At 42.3% G+C, this 27,168-nt stretch overlaps 1 protein-coding gene across 13 annotated transcripts in view; it reads left to right on the top strand.

Annotated features, from left to right (window-relative positions):
- SH3TC2 (SH3 domain and tetratricopeptide repeats 2) overlaps positions 1 to 26,693 on the top strand; it is a 54,846-nt gene extending 28,153 nt beyond the window's left edge. For 6 of the 13 annotated variants that reach the window (XM_083726124.1, XM_083726122.1, XM_083726127.1 and 3 more), the window contains 14 exons: positions 825 to 930; positions 1,848 to 1,991; positions 3,210 to 3,405; positions 3,947 to 4,020; positions 4,721 to 4,916; positions 9,766 to 9,902; positions 10,398 to 10,439; positions 10,535 to 12,250; positions 12,927 to 13,107; positions 15,730 to 15,880; positions 17,120 to 17,242; positions 18,582 to 18,732; positions 20,110 to 20,306; positions 22,619 to 26,693. In XM_083726124.1, the coding sequence (XP_083582250.1) occupies positions 825 to 930; positions 1,848 to 1,991; positions 3,210 to 3,405; positions 3,947 to 4,020; positions 4,721 to 4,916; positions 9,766 to 9,902; positions 10,398 to 10,439; positions 10,535 to 12,250; positions 12,927 to 13,107; positions 15,730 to 15,880; positions 17,120 to 17,242; positions 18,582 to 18,732; positions 20,110 to 20,306; positions 22,619 to 22,810 (3,606 nt within the window). In that variant the 3' untranslated portion in view covers positions 22,811 to 26,693. Of the gene's footprint in view, positions 1 to 824; positions 931 to 1,847; positions 1,992 to 3,209; positions 3,406 to 3,946; positions 4,021 to 4,720; positions 4,917 to 9,765; positions 9,903 to 10,387; positions 10,440 to 10,534; positions 12,251 to 12,926; positions 13,108 to 15,729; positions 15,881 to 17,119; positions 17,243 to 18,581; positions 18,733 to 20,109; positions 20,307 to 22,618 lie in introns of all 13 variants that reach the window. The other 7 variants (XM_083726121.1, XM_083726131.1, XM_083726130.1 and 4 more) reach the window with 2 other exon arrangements.
- The last annotated feature ends 475 nt before the right edge of the window (positions 26,694 to 27,168 follow it).

A 27,168-nucleotide genomic window follows, 5' to 3' on the forward strand; every position in this document is an offset into this window, starting at 1 on the left:
TTTAAATTAAAAAATCCCCACCATTATTTAAATTCCCCACCATTTTTAAATTCCTCTGCACATTATTTGCAATACCATCTTTATTCAAAAGAGCTCAGGGCAGTAAAACCCAATTTCTGCTTTAAAACCTTCAAGGAAGGAGAGTCCGCAACCTCCCGAGGGAGACCGTTCCACTGTCAAACAGTTCTTACTGTCACAAAGTTATTTGTGACATTTAGTTGGAATCTCCTTTCTTGTAACTTGAGCCATTGGTTTGAGTCCTATCCTCCAGAGCAGGAGAAAACAAGTTTGCTCTATCTTACATGTGACAGCCCTTGATATATTTGAAGTTGGTGATCATATCTCTTCTCAGTCACCTCTTCTCCAGGCTAAACATGCCCAGCTCCCTGAACAGTTCCTCATAGGCTTGGTTTCCAGACCCTTGATCATCTTGGTTGCCCTCCTCTGTACATGTTCTAGCTTGTCAAGATCCTTCTTGAATTGTGGTGCCCAGAACTGGACACAGTATTCCAGGTGACACTATACTTCTGCTGATGCAGCCTAGAATAGCACCAACTTTTTTTTTACTGCTTCATCTCACTGTTGGCTCATGTCAGTAGCTAATCTCCCTCTATGTAGGGCAGGGTTGTATTGTCTTTCTGTAGTCATGACCCTTAATCTACAATTCAAATTTCAAATGCCATTGTTGGAAGAAGGAGAAGAAGAAGAAGAAGAAGAAGAAGAAGAAGAAGAAGAAGAAGGAAGAAGAAGAAGAAACACAGAATATGGCACATGTTCATTCACAACAAAATTCCCATTGTCTTTCCTGCTTTCCTTTTTTGCAGGAGCTGTCAGCCCGGCTGGTTTGTATCCAGGCACAGGACAGTCGCTTTCTACTCTCTTTCAGGACCATTGAAGAAATCTGGAAGTTTTCAACATACTTAGCACTCGGTAGATCACATGGAACTGAGGGGAGACTGGCTTTCCACCAGGAGAGCTTGAGGGTGGGGTGTGGGGATCATTATATAAGTTGCTGTGGGCAGGACTAGACTCTCAAGATATGAGAGAAAGAGAGCTTCTGCCTCTGTGTCTCTTTTCAGTATTTATATTGAAAAAGGTCCAGTTTCACACACTGCTCTCCCTTTCCAACAAGGCAAGGCTGGGGTGGAATGAAATCCACTCTGATGATACCATGGCTCATAGTGTCAAATGAGACACAATACAAGGAATAGAGAAAGAGAAAGAAACAAGGCTGAAGTGGTTTCATCTCCATATATAAGAGGCAGTTTCAACCCTAGAAAGGTTGTAAAAGATCCATGCATAGCGAAGAGCTGGAAGGGAGGATCAGACAAGGGCTCATGGGTCAAAATTATGATGTTGTAAGCATAGGAAACTGAAATTAATTTGTTGATTAGTTAATTAATTGGTTATCAAACAAGAGAAGGGGGTGGCAGTGAGAAAAGGATGCACACATTTCATTTGCCTGTGGCCCCAGACACTACTGGGTTTGGCCCTCCCCACCCCAACAGGCAGGCTTTGACAAATTATCCCTAATGGAGTGTGGCCCTTGACAGAAAAACATTCCCTTCTTCTACGTTATAGGATTTTTTTAAAAAAGCTTATTGTGTTTTAAAGTTTTTGTGGTTTTATTATTATTATTGGCTTATTTGATTTTTAACTACTTCTGAAACTTCCTGCTGAGAGACGGCTTGTGTAAGTTTGAGAAATAAATAGAACGTTTTCAGTTTGGCCCTGAGGCTGTGTGGCATGGGCCTGAAGAATGACCGACATTCTGTGTCAAATGTTTTACCTGAGAAAACCACTGCCACATGATACGTTTGCATTCTTCCTTTTTTATTGTGGATCAGGCTATGTGGGCTGCTGTTTGGAGCATCTTCTATTCACCCCTGAGTACTGGCTGAACTGTGCTCTGGTGGAGGACACCGAGATAACTGTTGCTCTAGACGAGGATCACATGGCCACCATGTACTTAGGTCTTCTGCTTCAGGAAGGTGAGAAATATGAAGCCAGCCTTACAGCTCCTCTCCAAATATCCCTTTAGGAGTATGTTTTGGATTCGTAACACTGCATATCTGTAAGGTGGGCCCTTAAGTGGGTTGCTCTGGACTTATGTTGACAGGAGAGGAAAGGCCAGAGTGGGACCATGCAGGTATGAAGTAGGTAGATTTTGGAAACGGGTCATACCTGCCTCAAACCCCAAAATCTGGTTCTGGTGAGAGGAATAGTCCCCAGCAAAAGTGTACAATAGACAGGTACTGTTTACTTAGATCCTATAATGTAACGTTCTCTGGGTGGCTTACAGTAAATAATATATGAGATAATATATAAAACCATAACATTACAGAAAAACTAAAATTTAAAAAGCTACCAAAAAATTGCCTACTCCCCAATTAAAACACAGATATACAAACTGAGAAAGACCCAGATTATCTAAATTACTTAAAATGTTTGAGTGACCAGGAAGTCTTTACCTCTCTCCAAAAACACCATGAAGATGGTGACAGGCTTTTCCATATGTAACAGGGGCACCAACCCTGACCAAAGACTACCAGAAAGGAAGTTCACTGTGAGCAAATCACTTCATATAGTCAACACAAGGAGCCCAAAATCGTTCTGCACAAAATTCTTTTTGAAGCAAACATGAGGTCAGGGAGCAACTGGATCCTGAGATAATGCACTGAACAATTCTCTGCCTCAGAGCCCACATCCCAGCCTCCAAATGGTTGCTTCAGAGAGGAGATTTCAAAATAAGACATGGTTCTGACCTGCTGGGCACCCTCTTGCCCTCATAAGTAGTCATTGCAGGAGAGGAATTTTCCCACAGAATTTTCACTGGTATCATGCTTGTTACTTTTGTTACTCTAAGGTGGGTAAGACCCAGGCAAGTTACAAATCAGTACAACGAAAACAAAACCAGTAAAACACAAATGCAGCTATGTAGCCAATGCCCATAAAGCACTACAATTTGAAATAGCTTTAAACTTGGACTTCCAAAAGAGAAAAGTCCTCACGATTTTGTGCAAGGGAATAGAGAGATTGGACCAAACAAGGTCTCTGAGGTGGGAATTCCACAATTGTGACACCATGACAGAAAAAGCCTGGCTTGCTGTGGTTTCCAAGCTGAAGTTTGAAGGTTACATGGAGCAGGGCTTCCAAGCTGTTTATAGGACAATAATCATGACCATTATCAATTATTCTTTCATCTGCAGGAAACTTCTTTGCCAGGGTTGTGGTTGGTGTCCTGACAGATGAAGAAGGGGAGGATTTGAAGCTCTCCAAAAATGAGCTTGTCCATGTGAAAGACATTGGGCATGACACCAAATGGGAAGGGACATCTCTGTTGAATGACCAGAGGGGCCTGGTCCCTGTCACAGCCATGGAACCATTGCCCCATCCTTTTTACCAGTAAGTAGAGCTGCTGTGGCAATCTATACACAGGGCCAAAATTGTGAGCCATTGTAGCCGTAACCTGGGTTCACTCAGAGTAAAACGCTCAGAATGAAAACATTCTTATCTCTGAGGGTAAAATGGGCTGCTGTTAATATACCTGCCCTCTGTAAATACATCCTGAGATCAGTTTTATTGACAATTATGTTATGAAAGGTTAGTGTGCACCATTCCCCACCCCCAAATGTGAAGCAGAGAGTACAGTCGTACCTTAGAAGTCGAAAGGAATCCGTTCTAGAAGTTCATTTGACTTCCAAAATGTTCGGAAACCAAAGTGCAGCTTCTGATTGGCAGCAGGAAGCTCCTGCAGCCAACCAGAAGCCGTGGAATCCCCATCGGACGTTTGGGTTCCAAAGAACGTTCCCAAACAGGAACACTCACTTCTGGGTTTGCGGCGTTCAGGAGCCAAAACGTCTGAATACCTAGGTGTTCGGGATCCAAGGTACGACTCTACTCTGAAAGAAATAGAGTGCTTGTTCACAGCTCTTCATATCCACAGGTGGTTCCTGAAGAACTATCCAATGAGTTGTGGTATCTCCAAACAAATCAGCGGACCTGGCTCTTTGCAGATTGGTGAGGACAATCTTATTGGGGGTAAATTGTAGATAACTGACTTAAGACTGATCCATTGCATGCTTCTCTCTTTATTTGAAGTGGGGGGGGGGATTGCAGGATTTTTAGAATGTCTTAGATTTGCACAGTACATAGTTTGCATTTTTTAATCATTTGTTTAAATTAGAAGTGGAAACATCAGCTAAATTAGCTTCATTTGCCCTCAGTGACATCAAATCTAATTGGCTAGAATAGTGTCATGACATCATTACATTTACTATGTGATGTACCTAATTGACTAAAACCACACTATGAAAAAGGAAGCAGCTAATGGGTTGGGGTACTGCCAAAGCAACAGATGAGGGGACGGTGATGGCAAATTGACACAAAAAGTGTGAACATTCGCAATAGTAGTGATTATCCCCTACCTTCACCCCAAATGCTTTCACGCTGAAAGCTGAAATAGGCAAACATTTTACCCAAGCTTCTTTCTTCTTCTGTCTTCATTTTAAGGGGGACTGTTTTAAGAAGAACAAGTTGTGGTTTCAGGTGAAGTCCGAGTGACAGGACAAAACACAAATGTTGTGGGACACAAAGGGACCTTGTTTCCACATTCAGCCCATAAGCATGCCCTTCTCTGCCACTGGTCACTGTTTGTAAGAGAGAATGGTTCAATTGTTCAGCCTGCTGAAGTGAGGGACATTTTTGTTTTATTTCTTAGGCCAAGGGAGGTGCACAACCACAGAAGATCACAGAGGGAGAGGATGGGACGAGCTGAGCTTCTGCAAAGGGGACACCATAGAGGTCACTGGCTTTCTCATTCCAGGCCTCCAGTGGTTTATAGGGAAATCCACAACCAGCGGTGCAGTAGGCTTTGTCCAAACCAGATGTGTGGATCCCGAGACATGTGAGCCGATGTAAGTGTGATATACCCACAGAGGGCGGAAACACACACTTGTGGCCTGGGATAAAGACACAATTGGTGTTTATTGCATAAATGCAGAAATCAAGTTTGGGATCTTTTTCTTTGTAGGGTGAGGTGTGAGGGGGCTGTGGATAGGAGACAGAAAAAATGTTGTTGCTCAAGATTCCATTTTTTACTTTTATTTTTGCTTAAGAAAACGTCTCAAGGCATGTGATCAAAATCATGGCATAGAAAGGATTTGTGAGTTCAATATGAGTTTGTTAAATGGAGATGTTTAAAGATATGCCTTGCCTCAGGCACAAAGCAACTCAAGCAGTACAATTCTATGGGTGATCACTACCTGGTGGGAAGTTAATCTCTGAACAATCAAGGGGCCTTGTTAACACATAGAGGAAGTACACAGATAAGAGTATCTGTTTACTTTTGCTTGACAGTTCACATTTTCAAATATTTTGGAGTTCTTGCATCCTGTTTCTCCACAAAGTGACTTGACCCTTGAATAATCTGGTGTTCATTTTCTTTACTTTTGGAATTTATTTGTAATTATTTCTCCCCCCACCAAATGCTAAATGGTCCCCTGCAGTAATTGATTTAAGCTTCAAGTGTTTGCTTACATCTGTGAGGACCAGATTTTTTTAAAAATGAGGCTGGAGATATAAAATATATAATTTCAGGTGATGAGAAAATAGACTTTTGAGACAAAAGCACCGCAGCTTATGCCTCTTTCAGGTTTCTGTGAGGCATGTCATTAAGAAATGTTGGCACAACTTGTATCTTATCTCTTGCTCTGAATTTCAATTAACTGATAACATTCTTCAGTATGTAGAAATTGGCTTGATATGGCAGCAGTGAGGGAAGAGCGGGGAGGGGGGCAGTTGCTCCAGTCCAGTAGCTCTGGTGTTCACATGTGAGTTCTGAAGCTTACAGAATATTCCAAATTATGCTCTTTTCACTTTAACATTGGGGAAAGCTCTCTGTGTGCATTGCGCATGGTGCTTGTCCTGACACAGAAAAGAATGGGGGAGTTTCTGTTCATGTGGAGGTGCATCATAGAACTCCAGCTCATAGCTGATGGGTTTATTGTAGGAACAACCTTGTTTCAGAGCAAGTAGATAATTATATTCAGATCCGTGGATGAATATTCAGAAAATACTTCGGTCACATGTAAGAACAGCTAGAAAAGGAATGTGTACATGGCAGTCCTTCATCTATGCAGAAGTAAGTCCTGTAGAGTTCTGTGTGGCTTACTCTGAGGTAAGTGAGTGTAGGATTGCAGCTGTAGTTTAAGGAAATCCTGGGTTTTTAAAGAGGGTTTGCTAAGGCTTTCAAAAGTGGTTTATGGTTTGGTGAATATTGCACTAATGTATAGTAGTTGGTCTTGGTCCCAAAGATATTCTCAAGCAATCATCTGCTGTCAGGTGCATTTTGGATAATAGAAGAGAAACACAAAGTAGAGAAAGATGGTAGCCTTTAATTGCAGAACTACTGTGTGTGCAATTTGCAAGCTTATGAGAATAAAGAGTCACCATTTGAAGGGACAGAGCAAATGCTGATTTACATCAGGTAAAACAGACAGCTTACCTGACATGGTGGGGAAGCTTAGTTGTTCATTAGCACTTCCTACAGTAGTCAATTCAATCAATTTCAGGTAGTTTATCTTCTGGTCAGAGGACTATAAAGTGTTAATACCTCTGGGACATCTACTTTCAGTGAAGGCTTAACTAGCACATATGTGGCAGCATGAGGCTGGATTTCTAGTGGCAGGATTTGTCCAGGTGCTCTGATTAAGGTATTGTATCACTTCAAGTAATGGGTTTGAAAACTATGGTCCAAGCAAAAGTTAGAATTAAAACAAACAAACCTCTGAGCATGTTCTGAGCCTCGGAATTTGTTTTCCAGGATGAGAACTGAACTAAACATCATTCTCTTGCCCAGAAGTCCATGTCTGCTTAGCTTTCTTTGTTTCAGGAGCCTAATATAGGTAGAAAACAACAATCTGTTGCTGCTGCTGCAGCTGAACATTTGGGAACTAGAAACCTTTGCAGATCTAGTGCAAATTGCTTGAGAGAACTACCAGTAGATTCCAACCTACCTTCTACTCACCCTCAGCCTAAAAGCTTGCAAACCAGATGTCAGGTGTGCTTCCTTAGGGAAGTCATTCCAAAGCTATGGTGACCCTACTGAAAAAAGCTGTCTCCTGACAGTTATTGCATATATCACATACAAATGTTATTCATGCAGGAGGTAAGTTAGAAGACAAATGAAGCGTATATCCTAACCAATTCAGGTACATTTGAGCTCTATATGTATGCATGTAGAGTTGTGTGTGAAATTGTCATGGCCACAAGATGTCACTGTTAATCTTCCTCAAGACTTTCAATTTGTGATGCTCTGGAAAGATTTTTTCTTGGAGTGATACTTTCCTTCTACTGTAAGTGGATAATGAATGCCATAACTACATATCATGCTTCATAACAATGCAAAGGGGGTTACTCTCAGGTATAGGATTGCAGCCTATAACATTGAAACTTGAGTCTACAATCCCACACTCACCTTGGAACAATCTCCATTGAACTCATAAACCAAACTCAGACTTACCTCTGAATCACCATGTCTAGGATAATACTTTACATTTCCCTTCTTCATCAAAAATAAGTCTGCTGATGGAATAATGTTTCATTAGTTATCTTAATCAATACAATAATTAACCAATTTAAAATAAATACTATTTGTCATAGTTTAGGTGCTGTTCTGCTGGCAGTAATAGCATTTAACATTTTAGTTTTTTAAAAAATCTGTTTTGGAAAATCATTGTATTTCCCCCCCCCCAAATTTTTTAAAATTCATTTTAGAACACTAACAAACAACACAAACAGAAAAAAACAACCAATACAAACAAATTCTTGTCTTATCCTTATTTTTTCTAAACATTGTTAGGTGATCTTCCCCAAGTCTCCCCTATCTGATTTTCATTTTACTTAATCTTTAGCAGTTTACATATATCATAATTTTTAACTTTTTTATCACGCTTACTTTTACCATAAAAATCTTCACATTTAATCACTTACAAATAATACTATTTTAAAATACACTATCTTCTACTTCTAACCCTACAGCCTATATATACTTCCAAAGCTATTCTAAGATTTAAATATTAACATATTTTTTTCAGATATTCTTTAAACTTCTTCCAATCTTCTTCCACCCTCTCTTCTCTCTGGTCCCGGAGTCACCCAGTCAGTTCGGCAAGATCCATATAGTGCATCATCATCATCTGCCATTCTTCGATAGTTGGTAAATCTTTTTCTTCCAATTCTTTGCTAGTAATATTCTCGCAGCTGTTGTGGCATATAGAAAAAAAGTAACATCCTTTTTGGGGATTTCACGCCCCACTATACCAAGTAAAAAGGCTTCTGGTTTCTTAATAAATGTATTTTTCAACACTTTTTTCAGTTCATTATAAATCCTTTCCCAGAAGTCTTTTACCTTCTTTTTCCTTACGTTTCCAGCATTTATTATCATGAGTATGATACATTTTTGCTAACTTCACTGGTGTTAAGTACCATCTGTACATTTTCATCAAATTTTCTCTTAATACATTACATGCTGTAAATTTAATTCCTTTTTTCCACATTTTCTCCCAATCCACCACCATAATATTGTGCCCCACATCCCTAGCCCATTCAATCATTACAGATTTCAATTTGTTCATCTTTCGTATGCCATTCCAGCAATAAAGTATACATCTTGGATAGGCTTTTCGTTTTTGTATCTAATAATTCCATTTCCAGTTTGGATTTTTCTGTTTGAAAACCAATTTTCTTATCCATTTTAAACTCTTCATTTATTGGGATGTACTGGAACCAATCATCTAATTTATCTTTTAACTGGGCATAAGATTTTAATCTAAATTGGTCCCCTACTTCCATCAAAATATCATTATACTTCAACCACTTGGCTTTCATATTCAACCTTTTATAGGTGTTAGCTTCCAATGGTGATATCCACCTGAGTGTTTTCCTTTCTAACAAATCCTTAAATCTTATCCAAACATTGTACAAAGATTTTCTAATTATATGATTTTTAACTCCTTTGTAAGCCTTTATCTTATCATACCATAAATATGCATGCCATCCAAATACATTATCAAAACCTTCCAAATCTAAAACGTCTGTATCTTCCAGCAAAAACCATTCTTTCAACCAGCTAAAGGCTGCTGCTTCAAAATAAACCCTTAAATCTGGCAGGGAGAAACCCCCTCTCTCTTTCATATCTGTTAATAACTTGAACTTAATTCTGAGTTTTCCCCCCTGCCAGATAAATTTAGACAATACCTTTTGCCATTCCTTAAAACAATTCAACTTGTCAATAATAGGAAGTGGAAAATCATTGTAAGCATACCATGCTGGGTTCCTGTCAGGGATGAACTTGCTTGCAGTGCTGAGTGAGAATTTGAACCCTAGTTTCCCCAAGTCCTAATTTAGCCATTCTGTACATAATATAGAACATTTTCATTCACTGTTTGCCTCACAACTTGTTTCCAGCAGGTTGGTGGAAAAAACCCAGTTATCTTGCTAGAGATCCCCCCCCCCCCGATATTCAGATCTGCTCTCTTAACTTTGGGTAAAGTAGATTTTCCTTGGAACGCAATGCCTTCACCACATCTAAAATTTTGATACTCAGCTTCAGCTTTACTGCAAGGAATACCGGTAGTTAAGGAGTGGAAATATTACACATTCCTTGGAAATGACACCAGTTTTTGTCTCTTAGCAGAGGCAAAGAAAGAGATTATGGTGGGATGTAGTGCTGACTTGCTGTTACCCATGTTTTATCCCCAACAGGCAAAAGAATCCAGTATTTTTTAGTGAAGAAGAAGTCGCTTCCATTCTGCAGGTTCCATCCAACGGCAATGAGACGCATTACAGTAATCTTCTGGGTGAATGGGCACAAACAGACATCACTTCTGTGTACAGGCTTGGTGAGTATCCACTCCTCCCTAATACAGCCCTTTGTCTAATAGCAAAGTGCTGTACTACCTGTCATTCCCAACTTTGCCATTTCCCTCCAACTGTTCACTCCATTCATGTTTTGAATCACCACCATCTATTACTGTTGAATATTAGTGAGCCATCATATTCTTAAATAGCTGGTCAAACAATATAAATGAAAGAGATAGTACTACTTTTATCAAAATTTAAAACCAGATTTTGTCAGCATTTTCCTTTTGGAAAATTAACTTTTCTAATTCAGAATGGGCAACTAGCTCTCCTTTCACCTATGGGGTCATAGTGCTTCTGAGTGCCTCCTACGCCTGTCTTCTCCCCTTCGAGCACATCTCCCAAGTTCAAGCTAAATGTGTTGTGAGACAAAGACAGTGAAAGCCTTTGGTTTGAGTGCAGTATTTGAGGTGCAGCCTTCTTGCTTCCCATGATCTCATTCTGGATATTTTCCACCCTTTTTCTGGGTCCCACAGATGGCTTTGAACCTGTGGCAATGTACCCAAGAATGCCATCAGGTGAGTATGGATGGAGGGGAAAGTGGGTGCTGTTTTTCCTGAAATGTATCTTCGTGAGGGGAAGCATTTCCTTGTGGTTTATCTCTCTCTTTCAGATGCAGTTGTTCAGGGACTTAAGGATGGCTGGATGTTTGAGAGCTGGGGGAAGCAGGCTAGCAATAGCTTGCCCACTCCTAGTGGTTCTGAAAAGTCCAGTCCTGTTGGTGACTCTTCACCTTCTACCCTGGAACACTTACTTCTGCCAGAACCAGATGACCTTGATGACCCCAAGTTCTTTATTGACCTGAACGCTGGGCACATGGAGGACTCTGATGTTTTTGACCCTATATTGACTTTTCTCAACCAAGATGGCTATGTGCCTCATTTCCAAAGTCTCTATGACCTCTCTTTTTCCTTCCTCAGTTCCACCTTCTATGGCTTCTCCAGTGAGGAAGAGCTAGTCCTATACCTAGAGACATCCAGGAACTGGGCCAAGAGAGGTCACCTTGCTTGGGCACACATCCGGATATGCTTTCTCTTGGGCCGCCTCTGCACCAAGAAGGCCAAGTTCTCTCAGGCTCGAGTGTATTTTGAGGAAGCCATGAGCGCTATTGACAGAGGTTTTGATGACCTGCCCCTGCTTGCCTCGCTGCACACAAACCTTGCTGCCATTTACCTGAAGCAGAAGATGAAGCAGAAGTTCTTGTCCGTGCTTGGGAAAGGGGTAGCCCTTCTGGCCTGCCTGCCTGGACACTGCTTCTGTTCTGAGAATGAGCTTGAGGTCATGATGTACATTCTGAGAGAAGCCATTGCCATGGGCAATGTTGCTTTAGAAGCTCGGGCCTGCCTTCTTGTGGTCAGGCTCTTCTTGCAGCTGGGCAAGTATGACGAGGTCCTGCCTTTCTCCGAACGCTTGCAGTTCCTGTGCTCCAGTGTCTCTAGCCAGGACTCCAGTGCACCCTCTTTGGACCTGATGCCTCTCCTGACCTACCTCTATGAGAAGAAGTGCTTGCCGCATGTTGCCTTGGCATCTGCCAGGCTTTCCCCTCCCAGCCCTGTGAAAGGGGCACCAACACCCATTTGGAGAGCTGGATTCATCCTTTCAAATGCTTCTAAGCTCCTGGTGATCCAAGACAGGAGAAGCAGAAGCAGCGTCCCCGCTTTGGCTTGCCTCTACCTGAGCTGTGCCTTGGCCTTCTCCCACGAAAACGGAGCTGTGCCCACGGAGAGAGCCCTTTGTGCAGTGTTATCCAAAATGTACCTCAAGCATGGCATGTTACAAGGAGCCGTTCATTATTCGAACAGGGCTGCTGCCCTTGGCAAAGTGATGGGCGAGGAGGAAGCTTTTGAGTCCTCCCTTTCTTTGGGGTGGGTGTACGCTTTGAGCAGCCAGCCAGAAAAAGCGTCGGAGATCATGTTGCGCCTCCTGCGTTCTCTGCGACAGACAGACAGTATCACGCAAGACGGGGTTGTCCACAACCTTCTGGCCATCGCCCTTAAAGGAGAAGGGCAGGTGCAGAAGTCAGCAGAGAACTACCTGAGGGCCTTAAACAAAGCCCAGGAGACTGGCAACAGGCGGAACCAAGCCATTGCCTTATCCAACTTTGGGTGCCTGGCTGTCTCTTGCCAGGCAAGCCACCTAGCGGAATGCTACTTTCTCCAGGCTGTTAGGTTGTATTTTGAACTGCAGGGTGGAGATGATGCACAGCTGGAGCTGGTGCAGATTCTGCTGTGGTTGGCCCAGTGCCAGGTGGAGATGCATAAGACAGATGAGACCAAACTGTTTCATGAACTCGCCTTGGCGGTTGCCTTGAACACGCGCAACATTATGAGTGAGTAGCTAGCCTATTGGGACGTGGGTTGAGGGGGGAAATGGAGGGTGTTATTTGCTGTTTCCTTGACCTTATTTTTGTGGGGATGTTTAGGGAGGCAGGAGAGGATCGATTATTTAATAATATCCTTCCTAACTTGCGCTAGCAAGTTCCATATCCTAGCAGAATTCCAAACATCCCCCTTTTAAAATTACACAGTGGTTAGCTTGTTGCTGGATCGTCTGAGCCTCACTATTAACATTCCTGGTTTCCCTTTTTATATCCCTCCTAAAAGAATAGACACGACCATCTGATTAAACTTAACATAAAACTAGTTTACTTACAATCATCCAGTTCACAATAAGATCCCTGAAGGCAGACTTAATTTACAAAAGAACATATAACTATGTGAACTATCCCATAAGGGAAATAGGCTCAAGTGACTGCGACTCAGCAGTCACATCTCCTAACTCTTAGGAAACCAAAATGGAGAACCAGAAGAGGAGAACATGGAGGCCGTGTGCTCCTCTGTCCAAGAACAGGCCACACCCACATTAAGTCACATGCAAAGAAAGTCTGTCCCAGCTCAGGAGGAACTGGCAAGTTTTCCCCAGCATGTGCATTGTAGGACTGTTGTACTTGACTGCAATACGTTTTTACACCCCACAATTTTAAATGTTGAAATCTTGCGACCCAGGTCAACTTCAGGTCACAGAGTCCATCTGCCATTTCTATCGCAAAGTGCAGCCCAACACTGGGGCCTGCATCATCTACCATGAGCACCAACTCTTCCTAGCTCAGCAGCTCCAGGACAAAGAAATGGAAGGGCAGCTTCTGCAGGTCCTCAGCCAGCTCTACCAGAGTCTGCAGACAACCAGGTGAGTTGGCACCATGTACAACATTTAAGATGGAAAAAATGAGGCATTTCTAACCATGTTTTTTATTTCAGTGATTTTGTTGTCAGACAACTTCAATTATTTTCACTTTTATCATTTTTAGTGCAAACTCATTAAATTTTAAATATGAAATTTTAAATGCCACTGTTGACTACGGACCACATGGCATGAACTACACCAGCCACAAAACACGGCACAGTGGGTCTTAAAGCAAACCATACATTTGTTTCAAAAAGTATCCATATCCATTGAGAAACATAGTTTTTAATGTCTTTATATTGCCCGGGGGGGGGGGGGTGTACACTGCTTTGAACATTTTGAAAAATAGTATGAAATACCCCAGGAAAATATTTTTGGCTTTTAGTGCAGGTGGTAAATTAGGTGGTAAATTAGCCCCAGGGCATACTGAGAATAAATATTGTTCACTTAATTTTAAATACAGCTATCTATCGTGTACTTGCAAGTTACCACTGCTTTGTTTGCAGTATTGGCTATGTTATGATTGCTTAGGAATCTGAATGCTACCCTTCCTATGAAAGGTCAGAATGAGCTAAGAGGGAAGGAATATACGAAGAGGAGGTTTGTACTGTAAGCCTCCTTGCTCAAGATTACAGGTTACCCTGGAGGAAAAGGGATGCACAATGGAAAGAACTGTGTAGGAATGCCTGCCCCTCAACTCCTTATCTGCCACTTCTCTGACTACATGCCACCCTCCATTTCAGATAGAGAGAGAGACACTGGTGTCTACAGTACAGAAAGAAAACACTGGTGTCTACAGTACAGACACACTGATAAAAGAAAAAAAGAAATTGTACCCACATACTGTTACAGAGGAGCCCCCTCCATAAGGAGGAGACTGCATCCACTACCGGCTTCCGGCTTTTCCAGTGAAAGAGATAAATAGTTGTTTATATAAGACATGCTGCCGCTCTCTGCTTCAGTGAGGGAGGGAGAACAATGTGGCCCTGTGTTGACACTGCCTCTCTGAAGGGGGAATACTGGCATTGTGACCTCATGCTGATGCTGCTCACCTGAAGACTGACAGGCCATTGTGACATCATTCCAATACTGCCTGTCTGAAAAGGAGAGAAACACTTCACATATGACCAACAGCTTTCATGAAAAGATGTCTTTTGCATCCTAGAGCAGACAAGATGTTCTTAAATCTCACCCATCTCCTGCCGCAACCTTATTCATCCATCATATCAAACACAAATTTCACTGTTCCTCAGCCATGTGGCACTGTCCCACCAGAGGGTTTTTTTTTTATAAAAAGATTTGGGGTGACTGCTTCTGGCTGTCTGTGATAGCGTCTTTCTGTGCCAGAGGTGGGGAATCTGTGGCCTTCCAGATGCTGTTGAACGCCAGCTCTCATCATCACCAGCCAGCATGACCAGCGGTCAGGCATGATGGGAGTTGTAGTCCAGCAAGATCTGGAGGATTATAGGTTCCCAGAAGAATGGTAGCAAATAATTTATCTGATGAACAGGAGTCACTGAAAAGTCAGTAGCCACATATGCGACAACAGCTGCATGAATGTTACTAGCCCAAGGATGGAAGGAAGAAAAAATCCTGGCTAGGGAAGAATGGGCAAGCCAAACTGCTGGACTACACTGAAATGGCAAAACGAAGGGGGAGACTCAGGAGTCAAGAGGATAAGAACTTTGAAAAAGAATGGGAACAATTTATAATTTATTTAGGAGACCGTTGTAAGCAAATTAAAACTTTAGCTGGACTCCAAGACTCACTTGCAATGTAACGATGGATGATTAGAAAAAATGAAATTTGGAGAATGGACTTATATGCAGTTATGAACATTGTAATAAGGAACCATGTAGGGGTTGGGGGGGCAGTCGAGATTCAGATAATCTCAAGAGATGATTATATAAATTGCTGGATTGTAAACTTGTATTGGTAAAAGCAAATAAAAAATATTTTCCAAAAAAAAAAGAAAGAAAAGAGAAATCAGTAGCCACTGAGATGAAAAGACATCAGTTGCAGATATTTTTCCTTAAAAAAACACTAAAATCACAACTACAAACAGTTATCTCTTGGATGGCCTACTCTTTGCCATGTTTGCTGTGTGATATTGATCCCATTACTAATGTGCAAACATCTCATGTGCAATCCATTTACCACGATTGGAGGGAACAGATTTCATAGGTGATGTAAACACACTTTTAATATGTTGCCAGTTATGAACCTCAGACTCATTCTTGCCCATAGAGAGGCTACTCTCTGTTGCACAGTGTGAACTGGACTTCATTTTGTAGGGAATAGGAGAGGCATAGATCCATGGCAGGACACTCCTTGATAACAGAACTACAGTGGAAGCCACTGTTTTCCTTACACCAAATGCAGTAGAGGTCTTAGAACAGTAAGTGATTATGACATGCCTGGCCCATTCCACCTGCTTTATAAGAGCTTCTCTGTTAAGTTTAGCACTAAATGAAAGGGGACCATCATTCAGCTTGTGTCGGACCTAGGAAACAATGATGCAAGGAAAGCTTTGCAGGGCTGCTCAGAAAGGATTGGTTTGTTTTGACTTGATGCACAAGCTCCCACATTTTCTTTGCAATAATGGAGCCTCCATCAACCCCACAGATATGTGAAACGGGCCCTGGATTTTACCAAACAGAGTCTGAGAATCTTCATTGACCTGGAGGAAACGGTCAAAACAGCGCAGGCCTGGCTGCAGGCTGGAAGGCTTTACTATCAAATGCAAGAGGATGAACTTGTGGAAATGTATTTGCAGGTAAAGTAAAAATAAGAGGCCTGGTTGTGTCTAACTAACGGCTCTGTGATGTAAGATTGCCAGGCTGAGGTTCCAAACACTAATAAATAGCAAACTGCTATCTGCAGGAAAATCATTATCTTTTGATTTAATGTACAATGTCTGGCGCATGGTGATTGCTGAGTCAGAGTCAGTGTCTAAGAGAAGTAGTGTCAGCAGTGGCAATAAATTCCCCACCAGTTGATGGACACTGAATAGATCTTGTCTGAGGGAGAGGCACAAGTCTTGTATATTGTACAGACATGCAGGTTTATATGCTCAGAGCTTCACTTGGGTATGAAATGTGCAGTGATTCACGGCACACTGATAAAAGGTTTATTTGTGCCCAAACTCTCAGATTCCATTACTGAAGAGCTCATGAAGTGAACCCCCGTGATTATTTAAAATTGAAGAAATGTTATTGAAGCATATGGATTTATTTGGGACATTTGGATGTTTTCCCCCTGGGGAGGCTGGCGATGAATGCTAGAGGGGAAGAGGGGATTAAATAGAAGAGTGTTGTAGCAATAGATGCCACAGTACAGAAGGAAGGTGGAAAAACAGGGGGAGCTATGGAGTGAGGCAGGCAGACATTGGCCCCCTGATCAATAGAAGTCTGTGCAATAATTTTGGAACTTTTAGCATATGTGATAATCACTTTTTCCTTTGTAATCATGAGTGCAATTCACTACAGTTTTGGAGAAGAAGACTCTGTGTTTGCAATAGAAATTCAGACTCTTCTGACTCTGTCCATGCCAATACAACCCCACTGATTTGTAGACAGTTGTGTAGGAGTATTGAATTGGTTTGCACCTGAATGTAAGTAGCAAATGGCATGCATATAGAGTGGTACCTCGGTTTTCGAATGTAATCTGTTCTGGAAGACCGTTTGAGTTCTGAAACATTCAAAAACCGAAAACTCAGTACGGAAAACTCAATACGGGAGCCGCGTGACATGTTCGACTTCTGAAAAGTGTTCGAAAACCGAAGCATTTACGAGGGTTTATGGTGTTTGAAAACTGAAACATTCGTCAATGGAGACGTTCAAAAAGCAAGGTACCACTGTAGTTACTATACTGTGAGCAAACACGAACATTGCATATATGCTGCAATGACGAAGGGCTGGGCATAACATTCAGTCATAACTTTTAGCCATACCTTACATTCTTCTTGTATGATGATACTGCCATTGCTCTTACCGTGACCTGATCCCTTTCCCAGGCAGCCATACAGACGTCACTGAAATCTGAAGAGCTGCATTTGGCCATGGAACTATATGAAGAGGCTGGTGATGTCTTTTTCAATGGGATCCGGAACAGACAAAAGGCAGTGGACTATTACAGGGTATCAACCACACACACAAAAATGGCACTTAAGTCTGTATCTGTGGAGATCTCCTTATCACGACTGCACTTGAGTATTACTGACATGGATTGAGATAGCCTATGCTGAGGTAGAGGGAGGAAGTTTAAGGAGACATGCTTTTCCACACACCTCATGACTGTTCATAGGTTTATTGAACTATAGTGCTTCTATACTGTTTGCAGACTCTTTATGAGCAAGAATATATTCCACTTGAGAAAGAACGTAGTTGTAAAGTCATATGAGAATGCCTCAGAGTTGCTGTTCTCTGGCTGTTTTCATTAGGACTTGAAGTGGGGCTCTGTGGGCTTGGTTTGTCTCATGGCTTTACTAAACATTATCATTCTGTCTTGCTGTTTTCACCAGATGCTTATTTTAAAGCAGTAGATTGTGTTTCAGCTAGGGAACATAGGCAGAAATATTCTGCTGCACCAATGTAGCATGTAGTATGGCTAGATACAAAGGAGTGAACTCCCTAGATTAAAGGCCATTTTCACAGCATTTTTGAAAGCCTAGAATGCATAAAAGACTGATTATTCCAACTGTAGCCTTGATTGCATTAGTTTTTTATCCTGAGAATTTTTATTTGATTTTAAGAAAAAATTGCACATTGCATCATTCTTGTAGTAGCAGAAGGTTGAATTGAACAGAGCTGACATGTAGCTTAAAGGCAAGCCCTTATTGCAGTTTACCCTGACCCTGGTGCCCTCCAGATGTTTGGGACTGTAATTCCCATCAGCTCCAGCTGCAGAAGGCTGCCTTACAGTTTCTAGACAAAAGCCAATGGAACAAATGGTACAAGGGATAGGGCAGAATACATGACTGTGTTTATGCTAATTATCATATGAGAAGAAAATGTCAAGACCTGGGATTTGCTGGGTTTATTTTGACTCATTAGAAAATGAGAATTTGAAGGAGAAACGGTCACAGAGAGACGTGGCACCCCAATTTCCTCCACAATTTCCTCTAGAAGACCTTGTAATAATAACAAATATGGTTAATAATTTTAAAATGTATTCCAAGTTCTCCTCCTTTGAGGATGTGGAAGTGGCTGATATTGGGTGGGTAGAAATGAATGCGAGGGGCGACTTGGAGGAGTAATGTCTTGTTTGCTATATGATAAATTATCAATACGCTGTTAGTAAACACAAGGGGAAATGCTAGATGTACTGAATGGTGGAAAGCGACCGGTATAATGGCATATCCCTTTTGTTTGGAGTGTCCTTCTCTCCAAAGGGCTAATATGCAGCTTGAATGGTGGTGTGACATGGTAGGAAGTTGTGAAGTGACATGAAAACATTATGTCATTTTTTTCCCCCAGGGAGGAGCTGTCCCTTTGGCTAGGAAGCTGAAGGTGCTGCAGACTGAGTTGAGAGTGTTCAACAAGCTGACAGAGCTGCAGCTCGGACTCCAGAATTATGAGAAGGCTTTGGAATTTGCTACCTTGGCAACCAGGCTCAGTGTGGATGTAGGTAGGAAAGGACTAAGGATACGTAGCACAGTAATGTCTAAGCCATCTTGTGGAAGGGACCCAGGGAGAGGTGCAATGGACCAGGAGTTAGAGAGAATGCTTGTTCCTGGAAAAGCCACTATTATAATACACATTTTAATAGCAACTCACTCTGCAGTGAAGAGCAGGCTAAAAATATTTTAAATAGCTACATTGCAAAACCAAGATAGTAAAGGTAGAAAAAGAGTGCAGAATGTCACCAGATGCCTAAGTAAGAGATGTCTTCTGCTGTTGCTCTTGGAGATAGATACCTGTTTGGAAGCAAAGGAGGTGGGTCTGTCTTGATTTTAAGAAAGAAAAGAAGGAGTTTTATCATTCATTGCTGGGGACCCTGTCACTGAGGAAGAGTCCCCAAATATGTTCATCTTTCCCCAAATGAATTCTTCCCATGTCTCAACTAGAAATTATCTAACCAAGACAATGCGCATGGTCTCCGTGAGAACAGAGAGCTGGAGCAGATGGGCTTTGACCCAGCAGGACTGTTATATTCTTACGTTATGTTAACATTATTGGCTTTATATTAGTGTGGCTGCAGCCAGTTGTCTAGAAAATCCTAACTGAAATAAACGGATACTTGTTCCAGTCCACCATTTTATGCCAATTATCCATAAACTCAACCAGCTTTTTAATGTGGGTTAGCTACCATTGGCCACAATGCAGTGTGTATTCATTCTAAGGAAGAGCGTGTAGATCTCCTTAAATCTGTCAATGTATAAATCTGTTTTGCTCCTCCTATCTTTTGATTTTCAGTAGAAATTTTCTGCAATTACTTTTAGAAAAAGTGCATCCAGTTTCAGATTTATAGTCTGTTCTGTAGTTATATTAAAGTGCCAGAATTGCCGTTCAGTCCATCCCTTCTTTGCTGTGAATTTCCCCCCTCTTTCCATAGAAGTAATGGACGCTTCTAATCTTGTGTAATGAAAAACTGCATTTTAAAAAATGCATAATGAATAAAAAAAAATCATACAACAGAGACAATAATGACATGTATATTTATTTTGTTTTAATTGATGGGAAACCTACCTGTCAAGAGTTTGACATGAATTTATGCTATCAAATTGACAGTGACACAGATTTTTTTTTAGGACATAGGGATTGGAATATGCATTGAAAAGCCAGGGAAAATGGCATCATGCAGTAGCAGCAGCACTGCAACCAAAACAAATTAAGTCATTGTTTTTCTGTTGTTGTTTTTTTGGGGGGGGGAATAGAAATTCAGAAAGAAGGAAATTGAGAAGCATTCTCAATTCATACAGCACTCAGAGCCACCAAACATGTACTCATTTGTATTTTAGTAGGATGTATCATTAATCTTATTTAATTTTAATTCTAATTTAAGGAGATCACCTGCAAGAAGTGGTTGCCTTTCACCGCCTGGCGACAGTGTACTATTGTCTGCAAATGTATGAAATGGCTGAGGACTGCTACCTGAGGACACTCTCTCTGCGCTCACCATTGTTGCAAGGTGCTCAGGAAGCTATGTATTATTCCAAGGTTTACTGTCGCCTGGGAGATTTGACCCTGCACAAACTAAAGGTGAGTGACAGCAGTCTGTGACACATCCTGTAATGAATCTCACTAAACATGTGGCAAGGCCACATGCTAAGTTTCGTCTGACCTTGCGCTTAAATTAAGTCTTTCACTATCCCATTAAAAATCTAAGAGCCTGCAGTCATCAGTTGCCATGAATTGTTCCAGAAAATGCCACCCATTTGTGGTGATGTACGTGCTCTGTTGTGCTGGCTTCTGCCTTGCTGCAGTTCCAGAACCTGTTCAGTCTTCCCTGGACCTCCAAATCCTCTGACCTGTTTGACACACAGGTCTTGAACCTTAATTTTGCTTTTCAATAGCCCTGGTACTTCCCTTCAACACTAATTTTTCTCTCTGGCAGTCTAGACCATCCCACCTCATTCTCTGTGGCTAGGTATGAAACAGAGTTGTTGTTGTTATTGTTGTTAAAATTTGTATATCACTCTTCTGAAGATCGCAGGCTGATTCACAACATAAAAACAAAAAATGAGAACACGAAATTCATAATGAAACAAAAGCAAACCAATAATCTCCCTCCCACAAACACATTTTAAAAGCCATAGAATGTTAATCAGCTAAATGCCTGGTTGAAGTGAAACATTTTTGGCTGGCACCTAAAGATATGTAATGAAGGCACCAGGCGAGCCTCCTTAGGGAGAGCATCCCACAAATGGGGAGCCACTGCAGAAAATGCCCATTCTTATGTTGCCACCCTCTGGACCTTTTGCGGAGGAGGCACATGTATAAGGGCCTCAGCTGATGATCACAGGGTATGGGTCAGTCCATATGGGGAGAGGCAGTCCTTGACGTATTGCAATTCTGACCCACTTGGCCTTCCATCATACATGTCATCTCTTTCATCTGTACCACACCGACTTGCATTTATTCGTGCAAGGTTCAATGTTTTTCCATCGAACCTGCTGAGCCACAGATTTTCCAAGGGTTTGGTGTCTCCGCTATGCGAGTGTGACAGGAAAACAGTTGAATCTCTTCCACATATAATGTTCAACTGTCCCTTACATAGCATAGCTAGGACTAAATTCCTGGGTCCTGCTTTACTGCGCTTGGTTGGCAGGCCTGTTGAGTCACATGCTGCACTGCTTTTGCAGGATACAGATCCTTCTGTAACTCTGCAGGTGGCGAGATTCCTGAATGCGGTTATCTCACACACAAAAACCACCAAAAAACAATAACAACAACAAAAACTAATCGGACAGTTATGATGAGAGTGCATGATGGATCTCGTCTCCAGTTCTCCTTTTTCTGTGAACCGTCCCTTGGATCTTTCCGGGCCCCAAGCTGTTATTTGTCACTGCTCAATGACCCACCCTTGCATCGTGGTGTTCCCCTTCTGTTGTTAGATGTATTGGTTTTTTATGCTTCTGTGCTTTTATGTTTGTACATATTTTATGGGCTAATAGCCGTAAATAAATTTGAATTTGAGGAATTTGAATTGCAATTCTGAGCCGTTTAAGTCTTTACAGGTGAAAACCAGCACTTTGAATTGGGCCCAGAAGCTAACTGGCCGCAGTGTAGTCGGGCCAAAATCGGTAAAACATACTCAAACTGTCTTGTCCCGCTGAGCAACCTGGCTGCTGAATTCTGCACCAGCTGAAGTTTCTGAACTTATTAGAAGCTGCCATGACTGGAAGAGTTCCTCTCAAAAAATGCTGCTTGAGGCACAAATGTAATCATATTTTCAAGGTTCTCTCTGGTTTTTAAAAGATCGTTGGGAGAGGTCCTTCCCTTCTATCACACCAATATCAGAGCATGTTTTGCAAGGGTGCAAGACAGGGCCTGTACCTAGGCTCTGGAGCTCATTTCTGAGGGAGGCCCAATTAGCCTTCTCTATTAACTTTCTGCCACCAGATGAAGCCAGTGCCCCGACAGAGTGATTTGTGTTTCTCCTGCTGGTGTTTCTTTGGGATGCTTGTTTTAATTTTCAGTGTTGCATTTTCTCTGCTCTTGCTTTTATTTAGGGTTTTTAATTCCAGTTTTATTTACTGCATTGCTGTGCTTTTATACTGAATTAAATATTCAATATATTATTGTTAGATGGCTACTGGCACCTAGTGAGGATGTGGAGGGTAAATAATAAATGATACAATAAATAGATGTGTGGAGGCAGAAATTAATTAATAATTATCTGTGTTGGTCGATTAGAACAAAGTCAGTATTCCCCTGGTGACTGACTAACTGTGCAACTTGCTTAAAGAGATCTGGGGAGCATCCATTATGCTTTGGTCCCTGCATTGATACCCACAGTCAATCAAACTGGTTTCTCACCCCTCTAATTTTCCTTTCCCCTTTATCCTCAGGATGAACAAGATGCAGCTAACTACTTCCTCTTGGCCTTGGCTGCTGCCACTGAGCTTGATGACCAGGCTTGGGAATGCAAGATTCAGTCCAAGCTGGCACAAATATATCATGCTTCCCAGTCTGATAAGAGCCCAAGGGGGTGGACCACATATCGGGCCCGGTGGCTGAGCGAAGGAAGACATGATGTATGACAAATCACCTTGCGGGACTCAAGAGCTCTCAGACCTCTGGACCAGAAGAAACGAAGCTCATTTTTCTCACCTCACTGCCAAAGAGCTCTCAAGTGCCTCCTTGACTTTGAAGCGAAGGGGAGAAACACGTTCCAGCACTTCACTCTCCCTGTGTTTTGAAATTACTGATGAGAAAACCTTAATCTGTCAGGGGATGGATGCACTTTCTAATAGACCAACGCAAAGTGCATAAAAGCCAGGTCCCTCGTGTTTTTTATAGCCTAATATTTATCAGCAACACATACAAAGAGAAGACTTCCATCGAGACCTCATTTAATTAGATACACACTGTGAAGGTGTTGCTTAAAGTGCAAATTGAAAGCACAAGGTAGGATATAAACAAGAATTAGCTTGTGGAAACATAAGTTGGCCAGGCTTTGAAGTAGCTGGAGATGATTTCTGAAAAGATACAGCATGAGGATGTTCAGCTTGTACCCATTCAACTTCAGTGCCAAAATGCAGAGTGCACTTTCACATTCCCTGCAAACCTTGAATGAGCCCTGAAAGACAGAAAGTTCACTTACAGGAATTTTTTTGGGTTTTTTTTAAAGGATTGTGTGTGTGTGTTTTAAGTTGTCGACAATCTACGCTTATGTTTATTTCTGTTTTTCAGCTTTATCTTTATCCTCAAGCAGTTTCTCTGTGCCAGTGTAAACTGCAGCGGGACCACAAAGATATTCATAGCAAAAGACATAATGGCAGATAGCACCTTTAAAGAGAGCATGTGCATGTGATGGGTAAAGGAGAAGACAATCAAAAGAGGGTTCAGGACACATTCTTCAGCCAAGCAACAAGCTGCCTTTGCAACTGAATTGAACCACAAGTGATGCCCCTAGCTTGCCATTCCATAGGAACCTGGGACGTGACCCACTATTGAGTCAGACCACTGGTCCATCTATCTCAGTTTTATTGATACTGTCTACAGCTCTCCAGGGTTCCCAGGCCAGATTGTTTCCCAGCCACCCCTAGAGATACCAGGTGTTGAACCTGGAACCTTCTGCATGCAAAACATGTTCTCTGCTACCCTGACCTATATCCTCTCTCTTCCTCCCAGTTCATTTCTTCCTACTCCAGCATGAAGTCTGCGATGGAGGCACTAAGCTGCAGATTGTTTTGCCAGTTTTTCCCAGCCAGAAAACAAGGAAGGAGGTGGAGGTGGCACTGTAAGAGAGAAGTGGGTAGAGAGAGGAGCAAGATGGGTGGGCCTTGGCCAGCATTCAGTTCATTGATTTGCTTGTCTTCTCAATTCTTTTTTGAAGCTGGACTTGGTGTGCCGTGAATTCTTTCTGAACATTAAGTGTATCTTCTGCTTAAAGTTCTCAGTAGATCCTGAATTCTACAAATCACCTCAGGCCTGGGCTTGAATCTGGCTTTTTCTATCTGAAGCCTCAGCACTCTCCACATATTGCCACCACTACCTCGCTTTCCCAGGCCCACTCAAATGCTCTTGCCTGGTTGGAATCCTTGAACTGCAATAATGTCTCTTGCTTGCCAAGATGGAGAGATGAAGTTGGATGTGTGAGGAAACCTCTGACCTCCATACAGTCCAGACCTACAAAAGTCACATCCATTTCCCTGCATCCTTTTGGGATTTGCTCCACCTGCCACTGGCAAGTGGCCCCCAGAAGGTTGCCCATGAGGGAATATGGCCCTTAGTATAAAAAACGTCGCACCCCACCCCCTGCAGAGGGGCAGAGCCTGAGGAAGGTTAGTCTTAGAGAGGGACAAGGGCATGCGCACTGAGCAGTAACTCCTCCAACAGGGGGATATATTTCTCTGCCTTTTGAGTGAAATAGGGGCTTTGGCTACAGGATTTAATGAAGCCAAACCATGGCAGCCTTGGCCTCAGAGTCAGGCCCTCAGTTATTTCCTGGGAGAACCTAAGAAGAGCCTGCTGGATCAGGCCAATGGCCCATCTAGTCCAGCATCCTGTTCTCACAGTGGCCAGCCAGATGCCTGTGGAAAGCCTGAAAGCAGGATCTGACACAGGAGCATACACGTCTCCTGTGGTTTCCAGCAACTGGTATTCAGAAGCGTTCAGAGATTCTTTCCTGGCAACAGGGAAAGTGTGTCCTTTATTGTGCGTGTAGTTGCCAAGTCTCTACTGGACCTGGATCTGAGAGTAGCTGTACCCTGTGTCTCCAGAGATATGGAGTGCAGCATGAATTCCACAGGGAGGGAACGTTTCCATAGCTACACCCAGTAGGCCTCTGCTTCTTTACTGCTGCAATACTTGCTCCGTTGCTTCCCTGCACTTTTCCCCGCTGGGTGCTCCCAGCCCCTTCCATTGAGGCTGAGATGATATACCCCATGTAGGAATGGCCTGTTTATTTTTGGCAGGGCATGGAGCATTACCCTGGGCCAGCTTCAAGTGTTTGCAAGCTGTTCTTCACAGTCATCTGAGCTCAAATGAGCTTTTAAGTCTACTTGGAGATGCCACATGTTTACAGCAATCCTGCAGCCACATCAGAAATGCATAAAGTTCTGTGCATTCCAAGCTCTAAATCAGAAGTCCCAGGGCCTCTGTGCCTACAAATGTCAGGCTGTGGCAGGAGGCTGAATTCAGATGCCCTATTGTTTGATGCAGCGCAGCTAGTATTAACATCACATTACGATTCTTTTCCTGTATAAAGCCACTTTTGAGAGGGTGGGGAAGAGAATGGTCTTTTCCATGGGATGTTGTGTTTGCACAGAGTGTCTCTGAACTCTTTCTCATGTTACGAAAAGCACGGATGAAAGTGAAGAGGTTCTTCCTCTGATAATAATAGAAGCAGGGATCATTTCCATGGAACTGGATGTTGGGAGGTTCAGAACAGATGAAAGGAAGTACTTCCTCACATGTTGCAGCGTTATGGAATTCATTGCTATGAGATGCACCAGCCACCAATGCAGATGGTTTTAAAAGGGGTTAGGCAAATTTGGGGATGGCAAGGCTCACTGACTTCTAGCCGCGTGGCTGTGTTCTCTGTCCTCACAATACCAGCTGCTGGGACGTGCAAGTAGCGAGCGTGCTACTGAACTCAGGTCCAACTTGCCGGCTTCCCATAAGCATCTTGTTGGCTACTGTGAGATGCTGCCCCAGATGGCCCTTGGGTCGGATGCAGCCACACTCTTCTTAAGTTCTTACAAAGCAAAAAATTCAGTTTCCCACCCCCTGGACCCATTTCAAAGGAGCTTGCATTTCTGCTGCACTGGGGGATGCTGAGGGAGCCCCCACATTTGGAACAGGCAAGCCTCCCTATGGGGTAGATGCTATTCTCACAAGCCGCATGTATAAAATAACATTGAATGAATGCAACATTGTGTGTGATAGTTCATCTCTGCTGGTAAATTCCTGAGGTGCTACCATGCCTGCCTGCTTTCTGCCTGAACGTTTGAGTCTCTGCTATGAAGCATGAGGGATATCAGGCCTCGCTGTCTTTATGACAGCCCGTAATTGCCTCTAGCAGTAACTCTGAACTGTGCCAGTCACTGCAAACAGCTGATGTAGCCATCCAGGACATGCCTCAGAACAAATGTCACTGTGTCTAAATGTGAGGGGCAATACATAGTTATAGAGCAACGTGCTTTGCATGTAGAAGGCTCCAAGTTCTGTCCCTTGACGTCTTCGATTAAGCAGACATTGGGTCCTAAGACCTTGGAAAACTACTGTCTGTTATCATTCTGGATTAGGTGGAGTAATGGGCTGCCTTGTTTTAAGGCAGCTTCATATGTTCATACATGTTTCTGGGTGTTGTAGCGCTGGGCGTTTGCCAGCTTACAATGTACAGTTTTGCTTTTTCTTTGTGCTATATCCCATCTCACTGCTAGAGAGCAATAAGCAATAAAAATTACTTCCTGGTAATGATTATTTTTCAGTTGTTACTAAAAGCAAGAATCATTTTTTAAATCAAAAAGGGCACCTTAACCATCAGAACCTTTAAGATGCAGCTGCGTATATTTGAATGGACACATTTAGGAACAACTCTCTCCCAGAGGTGGTGTTTCTGCATACTTTCTAAACCCTAAACAGATCACAGTTTCCTTCTCCCACTCCTCATCTGTGGAACAAATCAGTTAAGATGGCAAAGAACTGGGCTTCATTGCTTAAGGGAGAACCTTTAGAAATAATCCTGATAGGTTCAGCTTTTGTTAGATAGCATTTCTCATTATTATAGAGAAACATTAAAATTATGAAATAACATAGTGTGCTCCAAGAAGCCAGAAATTAACCTCCTGCTATAAAAATAATCTGGTAATACTTACTATTCTTTGAAAAACACGCTCCTGGTTTAAAATTTTGCATCTGAATTAGTTTCTCTCGAACACACACACAGAGC

Source organism: Podarcis gaigeae (assembly GCF_964106915.1).
Source record: "Podarcis gaigeae genome assembly, chromosome: 2".
Taxonomy (NCBI): Eukaryota; Metazoa; Chordata; class Lepidosauria; order Squamata; family Lacertidae; genus Podarcis; species Podarcis gaigeae.